This window comes from Aulonocara stuartgranti (genome assembly GCF_965226115.1).
Source record: "Aulonocara stuartgranti genome assembly, chromosome: 3".
In the NCBI taxonomy this organism is placed as follows: domain Eukaryota; kingdom Metazoa; phylum Chordata; class Actinopteri; order Cichliformes; family Cichlidae; genus Aulonocara; species Aulonocara stuartgranti.
The window spans coordinates 47,512,525-47,523,825 of NC_138941.1; the positions used below are offsets into that span (position 1 = coordinate 47,512,525).

The following is an 11,301-nucleotide window of genomic DNA, read 5'->3' on the forward strand; positions in this document are numbered from 1 at the left end:
CGCATGGCAAAATATACCAAGAACTATACAATAGTTTCTTCTTTTACATAATATTTCTTTGAATCCCAGTGCGTATTTCAAAGAATATGTGCAGCCTTTGAACAGTTCCTCAAACAAAACAAAGGCCAACTTGTTTGACTTGTTGCTTTACCTTTTGTTACTATTGTTATTTCAGTGGTCAGTGAAAGGAATCAGGTCTGGTTGTGTGAGCTTGTGGGTGGAGCTGAACACAAGATTTATAGTATTTAACAGTTGAAGTCAAATTAAAGCCAGCGTAGTCAACAATGGCCCTCCAACGGTTCTTGTGCGTTTTCTCTGTGATGATCATTCTTTTTGGCGAAGGTGAGAGAGAAAATTGTATTTCTGTTTGTAGTATTAAAATCTTTCCCATTACTTCTTTCAGATGAAGTGTGGAAAGTTTAATTACAGATACTAAAGAATTTTATAATAAATTTTATTTTAGCTGGATAGTATGAAATGCATCCTGCCTGTAGCATTCTGCAAGATGGGAAAGAATTTTTTGACATCCTTAAATTCTGCTCTTCTTATTTTTTTCTTTCTTTATTTTCTCTTCTAAATTATATGGAATAGAATGTTATTATACTAATTATTTTAATTATTATTATTATTATTATGTTTTAAACATTAGAGTTATTTCATATTAGTTGCAATTGAATAAAAATACTTATTCACTATGGACTAGTCATGATGTGTATTACCTCTATTTTGATATATTTGTCTTTGTGTTCCAATTTTTAGATGTTCATTCACAGCAGCCTGGTAAGCATCCAAGAACAATTCTGAAAGTTTTTCATACTTAACCTTTTTTTTAAAATTATATTTAAACCTACACCAATGGGAGTGCCAATTGAACGTCTGAGCTGGGTATCTGTCAAGATTTTATTTTTCATTTATCTGTTGAAATCCACAGGGTAAATGGTATTAGTAAACTACTGTATCGTTGATAATCAGTAAGAGTATGGGAGGCAGAGTCTTCCTTTGTGGCACCTGCTCCCAGTTTTGACTGAGGAGACCGACATCCTCTCTACTTTTAAGATTAGACTTAACACTTGATTTTTTTTACTGTTTCTTCTTCCCTAACCTTTTTTCACTCACCATGTGTTTATAAAGCACTGTGCATTTAATCATTGCTTATTATTAATCTCTAGCTCTCTTATGTTCTTTGAAGTTTTCCCTGAACAATTTTGCACTAAAATGTCACAAAATACCTTTTCTGTGGTTGAGTGTGGTTCATGTGCAACAATGTTTTTATGACTTTACATCTAAAAATAACATCAACATGTATCATCTCCCATCAGAACTCTTCATGAGATGTTACTCACTGAACGTGTGAATGGTTATACAGGGAGTGCAGAATTATTAGGCAAGTTGTATTTTTGAGGAATAATTTTATTATTGAACAACAACCATGTTCTCAATGAACCCAAAAAACTCATTAATATCAAAGCTGAATGTTTTTGGAAGTAGTTTTTAGTTTGTTTTTAGTTTTAGCTATTTTAGGGGGATATCTGTGTGTGCAGGTGACTATTACTGTGCATAATTATTAGGCAACTTAACAAAAAAAACAAATATATACCCATTTCAATTATTTATTTTTACCAGTGAAACCAATATAACATCTCCACATTCACAAATATACATTTCTGACATTCAAAAACAAAACAAAAACAAATCAGCGACCAATATAGCCACCTTTCTTTGCAAGGACACTCAAAAGCCTGCCATCCATGGATTCTGTCAGTGTTTTGATCTGTTCACCATCAACATTGCGTGCAGCAGCAACCACAGCCTCCCAGACACTGTTCAGAGAGGTGTACTGTTTTCCCTCCTTGTAAATCTCACATTTGATGATGGACCACAGGTTCTCAATGGGGTTCAGATCAGGTGAACAAGGAGGCCATGTCATTAGTTTTTCTTCTTTTATACCCTTTCTTGCCAGCCACGCTGTGGAGTACTTGGACGCGTGTGATGGAGCATTGTCCTGCATGAAAATCATGTTTTTCTTGAAGGATGCAGACTTCTTCCTGTACCACTGCTTGAAGAAGGTGTCTTCCAGGAACTGGCAGTAGGACTGGGAGTTGAGCTTAACTCCATCCTCAACCCGAAAAGGCCCCACAAGCTCATCTGTGATGATACCAGCCCAAACCAGTACTCCACCTCCACCTTGCTGGCGTCTGAGTCAGACTGGAGCTCTCTGCCCTTTACCAATCCAGCCACGGGCCCATCCATCTGGCCCATCAAGACTCACTCTCATTTCATCAGTCCATAAAACCTTAGAAAAACCAGTCTTGAGATATTTCTTGGCCCAGTCTTGACGTTTCAGCTTGTGTGTCTTGTTCAGTGGTGGTCGTCTTTCAGCCTTTCTTACCTTGGCCATGTCTCTGAGTATTGCACACCTTGTGCTTTTGGGCACTCCAGTGATGTTGCAGCTCTGAAATATGGCCAAACTGGCGGCAAGTGGCATCTTGGCAGCTGCACGCTTGACTTTTCTCAGTTCATGGGCAGTTATTTGGCGCCTTGGTTTTCCACACGCTTCTTGCGACCCTGTTGACTATTTTGAATGAAACGCTTGATTGTTCGATGATCACGCTTCAGAAGCTTTGCAATTTTGAGACTGCTGCATCCCTCTGCAAGATATCTCACTATTTTTGACTTTTCTGAGCCTGTCAAGTCCTTCTTTTGACCCATTTTGCCAAAGGAAAGGACGTTGCCCAATAATTATGCACACCTGAGGGTGTCATTAGACCACACCCCTTCTCATTACAGAGATGCACATCACCTAATATGCTTAATTGGTAGTAGGCTTTCGAGCCTATACAGCTTGGAGTAAGACAACATGCATGAAGAGGATGATGTGGACAAAATACTCATTTGCCTAATAATTCTGCACTCCCTATAATGCTGTGGCTTATCAACATATTCAGTATTTAACTGTTGTGTCTTATTCTCTCAGCATGTGGCAGGGTTATTAAAAATCCTAGAATCGTAGGAGGTGAAGATGCAGCCCCTGGAAGTTGGCCCTGGCAGGTATCTTTATCCAAAGATGGCTCTTTTTTCTGTGGAGGGTCCCTAATCTCCAACGACTGGGTGCTGACAGCTGCTCACTGCATTACACCGTAAGTCAACACTGCAAGTGTTTCTGTGGTGGTGCAGTGGTTAACGCCTGTTGGAGGTTTCAACCTCTTGGAGTAGAGTTTACATATTCTCCCTGTGCCATGTGGGTTTCTTCTGCAGACAACACTTTTTAAAGGCTAAATATTTTTTTTAATTGGTTATGGAAGTGAGAGTGTGTGTCTCTGTCCCTCTCTGGGGTATCCCTGTGATGGACAGGTGGCCTGTTCGGCATGTAAGGCAATGGATGTTATTGCACAGTGATTTTAATATTTTTGTTCATAACCAACTGATGTTTTCTTTTTCTGAAATTAGTGAAAGGACATTTTTAAAGTCTTAAAAAAACTAATTGCACACATTTACTCAAAAGCACCCCAACAGTTTTTAGAGTAATTTCTCCACTGATAATTTTCAACTCACAGTTGGTAGTAACACATTTCTTAATAATGTAATGTTGTGATCAAATTGTGACAACGCTGAGTAACAGCCAGGGTTAGATGAGAAACTTAATACCAGTCACGTCTTTCCATCCAATGTGAACTTACAATCAGCAGCATGCAAGTTTTTTTTTTTTTTTTTTTTTTTTTTGTGTCCCGTTTGGATCTATAGCCATCAGAATTGTTGTCTTAAGGCCAAGAAAGATGCCAAGCGGATTTATTTTACCAAGTGGATCATCATGGCCTTGCCATATTGGTCCATTTGATTGACCTTTATTATAATTATGAATTTATTTTATTTTCAGTTGCTAAAAACGGGACAGACATGACTGGGTGATAGGACAGGGAGAAAGAATGAAAGAAAGAGAGGGAGAGAAAGAAAACCAAAGGGGAGAAGAGACGGTGAGAAAGGGGGGAAGAAAGAAAGAAAAACAAACAAAACACCTGGATCACCTGTATGGAGAAAAAAAAACAGAAGAGAAAGCAAACAAAAAAAAGAGCAACATAATAAAAAACAGCACCATCACAATAAACTAGCTAGAAGTAGATAACAGTAGATACTAAATATTAAACGATATTGTGCAGCACGCAAGATAGACAGCGCACAATGTGCTTTGAGGCAGCAGCCAAGAAAGGTGTAGTCCGTGTCTGTGAACACCCGTGTGTACACCTGTGTGCACACCTGTGTGGATCAGCACGCTTGTATTCCAAAGGTTTCTCCATGTAACGATCTGCTAGGGAGTGTGGGGAGCCACAGCCCCGTCCACCAGGGTATGAAGCAGGTATGGAGGAGATCCAGGCCCCCAGCAGCATGCAAGTTTAGCATGAAGATGTAAGTTGGGAACCTGCTAACTTTGTTCTGTCAAAAGATAACAAACTCTAGCTATGCACAAAAGTAAGCCTCACCATTCAACTCACGTGCACACGCACATGCAGGGATAGAGGAAATGCCCATCCATCAAAATCATTTTCTTGGACTACAACGGCTCTTCAGTGTTTGAATGAAATGATTCAATTTAAACAGTGGCTTGCAAAAGTATTCGGCCCCCTTGAACTTTTCCACATTTTGTCACATTACAGCCACAAACATGAATCAATTTTATTGGAATTCCACGTGAAAGACCAATACAAAGTGGTGTACACATGAGAAGTGGAACGAAAATCATACATGATTCCAAACATTTTTTACAAATAAATAACTGCAAAGTGGGGTGTGCGTAATTATTCAGCCCCCTTTGATCTCAGTGCAGTCAGTTGCCCATAGACATTGCCTGATGAGTGCTAATGACTAAATAGAGTGCACCTGTGTGTAATCTAATGTCAGTACAAATACAGCTGCTCTGTGACGGCTAGTGATGGGCAGATGAAGCTTCATGAAGCACTGAAGCTTTTCATCCAAGTGGTTCACTCCAGTGCAAAGCTTCTTGAAGCTTCATTTGCTCTAGTAGGACACCTACTGGACGTAAAAATAGTAGTTGGCATGAATTTGAAGAGTGAGGCCTTTTGCACACAGCCTGTAAATGTGAACAACAAAAGGAGTGTGTAAAACATGTATATTGTAGTGATGCAGTATACTGTGTATATTTATACTGGCAGTATGGAAAATGATCATTTGGAAATGTTTAAAATGGAAATGATCATTTACCGTGAGGTGAGGTGTGGTTGGGGTGTGGACAGCAGTTGTGCTTTTGTAACGTTGAGGTATGGACAGCTACACACTGAGGCTTTGAGCCTCAGTCCTGCCTGTTCACATTTTATTCTGTAAAAACTACATTTTCACTGCTTTTATGACCTTTTAGTGGGGAGAACATAGCTAGGATTTAATGATTTAACACATCTTTTAAATCCTTTGTCCTGCACAATGCTAAATGGCTGGGAGTCCTCAATCACCATGCTAACCAGGTCTTCATCTATTTGAGATTGTTCTCCTGGGGAAAGACAATAAAGACAAAGCACAAATAGAAATATCACACACATAACTTATTGCATTGTATAATATTGTTATATCATTTAGTAACATTACTGCATGCTATATTATCATGGCATTTGATGGCTCACCTGGTCTTGCTCCACAATCGGTGTTCCCCTTATTCTCATGCATAGCTCTATAGTGCCTAAGCAAATCAAATCAAATCACTTTTATTGTCACATCACATGTGCAGGTACATTGGTACAGCACATGTGAGTGAAATTCTTGTGTGCGAGCTTCACAAGCAACAGAGTTGTGCAAATACAATAATGTAAACAAGCAAAATACGATAATGGCTACATCTGAAACTAATAAATATATGTACAATATATAATAGTATATGCATTTCTGGATGTGTATACTAAATATTTTGTGTGTGTGTGTGTGTGTGTGTGTGTGTGTGTGTGTGTGTGTGTGTATACACATATTTTACAAATTAAATAGAGTAAACAATAAATAAAATATATAAAATAAATATACAGAGTTGAGACATGTGCAAAACAGTGGCGTTACTGTACAGTATGGAGTGCATAATGTTAAAGTTCCAGTAGTGAAGCTGAGGTGTCTATGACGTGTTCAGCAGTCTGATGGCCTGATGGAAAAAGCTGTCTCTCAGTCTGCTGGTACGGGACCGGATGCTGCAGAACCTCCTTCCTGATGGAAGCAGTCTGAACAGTTTATGGCTGGGGTGACTGGAGTCCTTGATGATCCTCCCCGCTTTCCTCAGGCAGCGCTTCCTGTAGATGTCTTGGAGGGAGGGAAGCTCACCTCCAATTATCCGTTCAGAGCACCGCACTACTCGCTGGAGAACTTTGCAGTTGTAGGCGGTGCTGTTGCCATACCAGGTGGTGATGCATCCAGTGAGGATGCTCTCAATGGCACAGTGATAGAAGGTCCTGAGGATGCGGGGGCTCATGCCGAATCTTTTCAGTCTCCTGAGAAAGAAGAGGCGCTGCTGCATGGATAAGGTGTTGTTGTTATATCCCAGCTCCCTGGCACATAGCAAACACCTCACCTTGTACAAAAGTACAGACAGCTTAACATAGGTTTTATTGCACCATCAGTATTATGAAAATACATCTTCTGTGGAAATTTACATACCTTGTTGGGAGATATAAGCTCAAAATGTTCCCACACAGGGGAGGACATCCTTCTCTTCGTAGCTGGCTCCATTCTCTCCTGACTTTCTCTCCTCACTCTCATAAACCTCCAACCTCTCTCCAAACTGTCTCTAACTCTCTCTCACTAACCGCAACTCTCCATCAAACACCCACATTTTGAATGGAGTCTGAGGGGTGTATATCGCTGTCATAGCTCGCGGTACAGTTCGAACCGCTTCCTGAACCAGTCACGTGGTACAGCCGGGCAGCGAGGCTTCGGACGTCATCATTTTCAGCTCCTCCCATAAATGAAGCAAGCCTCGATACGCGCTTCGCGGAAACGCCCCCTCCATTACTCGACACACGCTTCGAAGCCTCGATACAGAACGTCACATCACTAGGCGGAGGTTCACCTTCCAGCAGCACAACGACCCTAAACATAAAGCCAGGGCAACAATGGAATGGTTTAAAACAAAACATATCCATGTGTTCGAATGGCCCAGTCAAAGTCCAGATCTAAATCCAATCGAGAACCTGTGGCAAGATCTAAAACTGCAGTTCTCAAACGCTGTTCGTCTAATCTGACTGAGCTGGAGCTGTTTTGCAAAGAAGAATGGGCAAGGATTTCAGTTTCTAGATGTGCAAAGCTGGTAGAGACATACCCTAAAAGACTGGCAGCTGTAATTGCAGCAAAAAGGGGTTCTACAAAGTATTGACTCAGGGGGCTGAATAATTACACACACCCCACTTTTCAGTTATTTATTTGTAAAAAATGTTTGGAATCATGTATGATTTTCATTCCACTTCTCACGTGTACACCACTTTGTATTGGTCTTCCACGTGGGATTCCAATAAAATTGATTCATGTTTGTGGCTGTAATGTGACAAAATGTGGAAAAGTTCAAGGGGGCCGAATACTTTGGGAAGCCACTGTATATATTTATCATCAAAATCTCACAACCATCTGTTGCTACCTGGTTGTGACGGTAGTTCAATGATAATGATCACTATGCAATGCTATAAAAATAACTATATTTTTTCTTTCATTCAAGTGCTGATCTTCACACCACAAAAGTGACTCTGGGCCACAACACCGCGTCTGGTCCAAACCCAAATGCAGTTACTGTGACACTTGAAAACATCATCTGCCATCCCGACTACAATGCTGCAACATATGAGAATGACATGTGCCTCCTGCAGCTGTCGACTCCTGTGAATTTCACAGACTACATTCAGCCAGTCTGCTTAGCCGCAGCAGGCAGCACTTTCAACAGTGGCACCAGCAGCTGGGTCACTGGCTTTGGTACCCTAGAAAGTAAGTTTTTTAAAATATGTATTTTCTTTTATTAGTGATAAATGATTCAGTAAAAATGATCTTCCTTTTAACATTTCCCAATTAGGTGGTGGTCTCACCCCAGAGATTCTGCAGGAGGTGAATGTACCAATAGTGGGAAACAACCAGTGCAGATGCGAATTACAAAACTTCGCTGCAATCACAGATAACATGATCTGTGCTGGACTGCAAAATGGCGGGAAGGATTCATGTCAGGTGACTACCACTTTGTGCTTATTTGTAATGTAAGGCCTAATTGACTGCATTGACTATCAGCTTTTAACCACTCACTGCTTTTCTGTAGTAGTGTTTATGATTATTAACATTATAGCCCTATTCCATTAGCACCTACTTGACTCAACTCAGTTTTCAGGGTTTTCGTTAGGTGTTATCACCTGGTACCAGGTACTTTTTTTTTTTCCTTTAGTACTGCTCGGCCGGTATTCCAAGCAAACAAAATCGATACAAAAATGTGACATCAAGAGACTGCATGTCACTGATAGGCCAGTCAGTGGTGTAGCTCAAGGACTCATGAGAGTCACTCCTTAACAGTAATCAAAAGCACCATTTTGAAGGCATGCAACAACAGAAATGGGTACACAGAAACCAACACCATGGTCCGAGAGCCACCATAGACCAAGTAGCAGGTAGAGAATCCCCTCGAAGCCTTCCATGGTTAGTTTGTGTTCAGGTCAGTGGACTTTCTGTCATGTTGCTTTAATGATACAACGCAGGTGGTGCTCTATTGTACGACAAAATGGCAGAAACCAAGTAAAGTAGAGTCAAGCTGAGAAGGTACTGGTGGAAAAGAGGCTTTGCATTGAAGCTCATTTACTCATAATTCGTAATTATTTTCACTTAGATGTATTTAATTTATTCTATAAAGGTTTTCCCAAAGGTTTTGTGATAATTTCTGTCAGTGACATCACATCATGTAGTGACGTGCAGTTGAGTGTGTTGGGTGATACTGTAACTAATCAGCAAAAGTTGTGTGTCTGATTGACAATTAACACAAACATCTCCGGAAACATTTTATGTATTTAGTAGAAATTAAGCTCCATGAGATGTTCAACTGATCTCAATCTGTTTTAACAACTTTTACACTTTTTTCACAGGGAGACTCGGGGGGACCACTTGTGACAAAAGATAATAGCGGTATCTGGATCCAGAGTGGAGTCGTGAGTTTTGGTCAAGGCTGCGCCTTGCCTAATAGTCCTGGAGTCTACGCTCGTGTGTCCCAGTACCAAAACTGGATCACCACCACCGTCACCGGAACACCACCAGGCTTTGTTGACTACTTCACCCTGGACTTTGACTATGACTTAATCTTCACCTGCCCCACATCAACACCACCCACTACAGATACACCACCCACCACCCCATGTGACAGTGACAGTTTGTTTTGCAGTGGTGAAAACCTGATCCACTTCACTCACTTCACCTCTCTCTGTGTTCTTGTTGTGTTGCTCCAAGTGTTTTTTGGAAGTGGTGGAATGTAACTCAACACATTTACTAGTCCTGTACTCAAATACTAAGTTGAAATAATCATTACTCCAAGAGATTTATGGGACAGCTTTAAGTTTCTGGGCACTTCACAAGGGAAACGAAACAGTTATTAGTAGAAATTAGACTAACTGTTGATACCATAAGAGAAGAAGAAGTGGACAGTTTAAACATTTGGACATGAAATATTTGTTTATCTGAAAATGGCAACAATTTCTTATATCCTGTTTCTCAATTACAGTGATTGGCTAATCTTTATCTGATGTATTTCCATGACTTCAGTAATGATTTAAAACTACAGCCTGGCAAATTTGAAGTAATACATTTTAAACATTATTTAGTAATTCTCTTTAAATGTTAACACGTTATATATGGGCATATATCTGTGGTCTGTTCAAATCATGTTTTGGTATGCTTACACTTTTGATGATTAAAACATGCAATTTTAAAATACTATTTACTGTGCTGCATTCTTTTGTATTCTATTTTGAGTTATTTAAATAAATAGTATTCGTTGTTGAGTTGGTAGGACTATCATTCACAAGCTTGATGTTGCCAGCTAGATATTTTCTTTACATTAGAGTGCCTCGAAACGTATTGTGCAACATAACTTTTCCTCATAGAGAAGGCATTGCTAAACCAGCATCATACATTTAACAGCATTTGTACCATCAGTTTTTGTATCAGAAAGTCTGCTATTTTTTTCTAATGCGATGATGGAAAAATAAGAGAAGATGAGAAAATGAAAAAAACAAAAACAAAAAACAAATTAAATATGTATGTGTGGCATTAGAAACGGACCTGACCACAGGCTTATGCTTTTCACCATTAATCTCAAAAAGTTGATTCTGTTCATCTGGACGTAGCGTTTTCAGTGAGAGAAAAATTTCATCACTTATCCAAGTGACTTCTTCAGTCTCAGCTGACTGCAGGTTTCCCCAATCTTATACACAGCCACAGAAACAGCAATTTGAAATAACAATGTTGCAGACGTGGAAGCAGAGCAACTACGGACGAATTTTTCAGCCTGTCTCAGCAATGTAAAGCCCCTAGCATCCAACATCAGCATGGAGGAGAGGAAGGCACTCACATCACTTAGTAATGACAACAACATTATCATCCTTGTGGCAGACAAGGGTAGATGCATGGTTTTGCTAAACCAGAAAGACTATCATGAGATTATTTTGTCACTGCTCAGTGACAAAAATACTGAGCCCCTGAAATGAGACCCAGGAAGTGGTTACAGGAAGAGGGTAGGTAGTTCTGTTACGGTTGACATGGAGGACTCACACGCAGGACTCAGAGGTCAGATGCACACAAGAGAATTTATTTACAAACGTCCACCAGGTGTGTATACAAAAAGGTTTTTAGTTTTCAGTTTTATTTGTCATATGCAAGTTAGCACAGGGTCAACATTGCAATGAAATGTGTTTGACGAGCAGCAGTCACTCAGCAGCATGATACAATAGGAAAAAATATAATAAAATAAAATAATAAAGAAAATAGAAAAATAGTAAGGAGCAAAATATTAGAGAGACATGGTAAAAGAGAAAAGATGACTAAATATATATATAAATATATGTACACTAGTGATTAAATAAGAAAATCTTGAAAAGAAATATGACGGGAGGGCAGATGGGATATTGCACAGGAATGAGCAGCAGAAAATTACAGTATTGCACTTTTAAATATAAATATCAATGACAATAAAGTGAAGTGACCAGTGCAGATTAAACAGAGTACTTGTGAAGCTGCAGGGTAGCTTCTGAGTGCTGTGTTGTGTGTGTTTAAGTGTTGTGGTTGAGGTGTCGTATGGCTTGGTGGTAA

The 11,301-nt window shown here is 39.7% G+C and overlaps 1 protein-coding gene across 1 annotated transcript; it reads left to right on the forward strand.

Moving 5' to 3' along the window:
• The first annotated feature begins 243 nt into the window (after positions 1-243).
• On the forward strand, positions 244-9,930 carry LOC309697782 (serine protease 27-like). The gene is made up of 6 exons (XM_082519914.1): positions 244-342; positions 760-780; positions 2,975-3,137; positions 7,691-7,953; positions 8,039-8,187; positions 9,087-9,930. The coding sequence occupies exons 1-6, from the start codon at positions 285-287 to the stop codon at positions 9,468-9,470; spliced, it is 1,038 nt and encodes a 345-aa protein (XP_082376040.1). The 5' UTR covers positions 244-284; the 3' UTR covers positions 9,471-9,930.
• Positions 9,931-11,301: the final 1,371 nt, after the last annotated feature.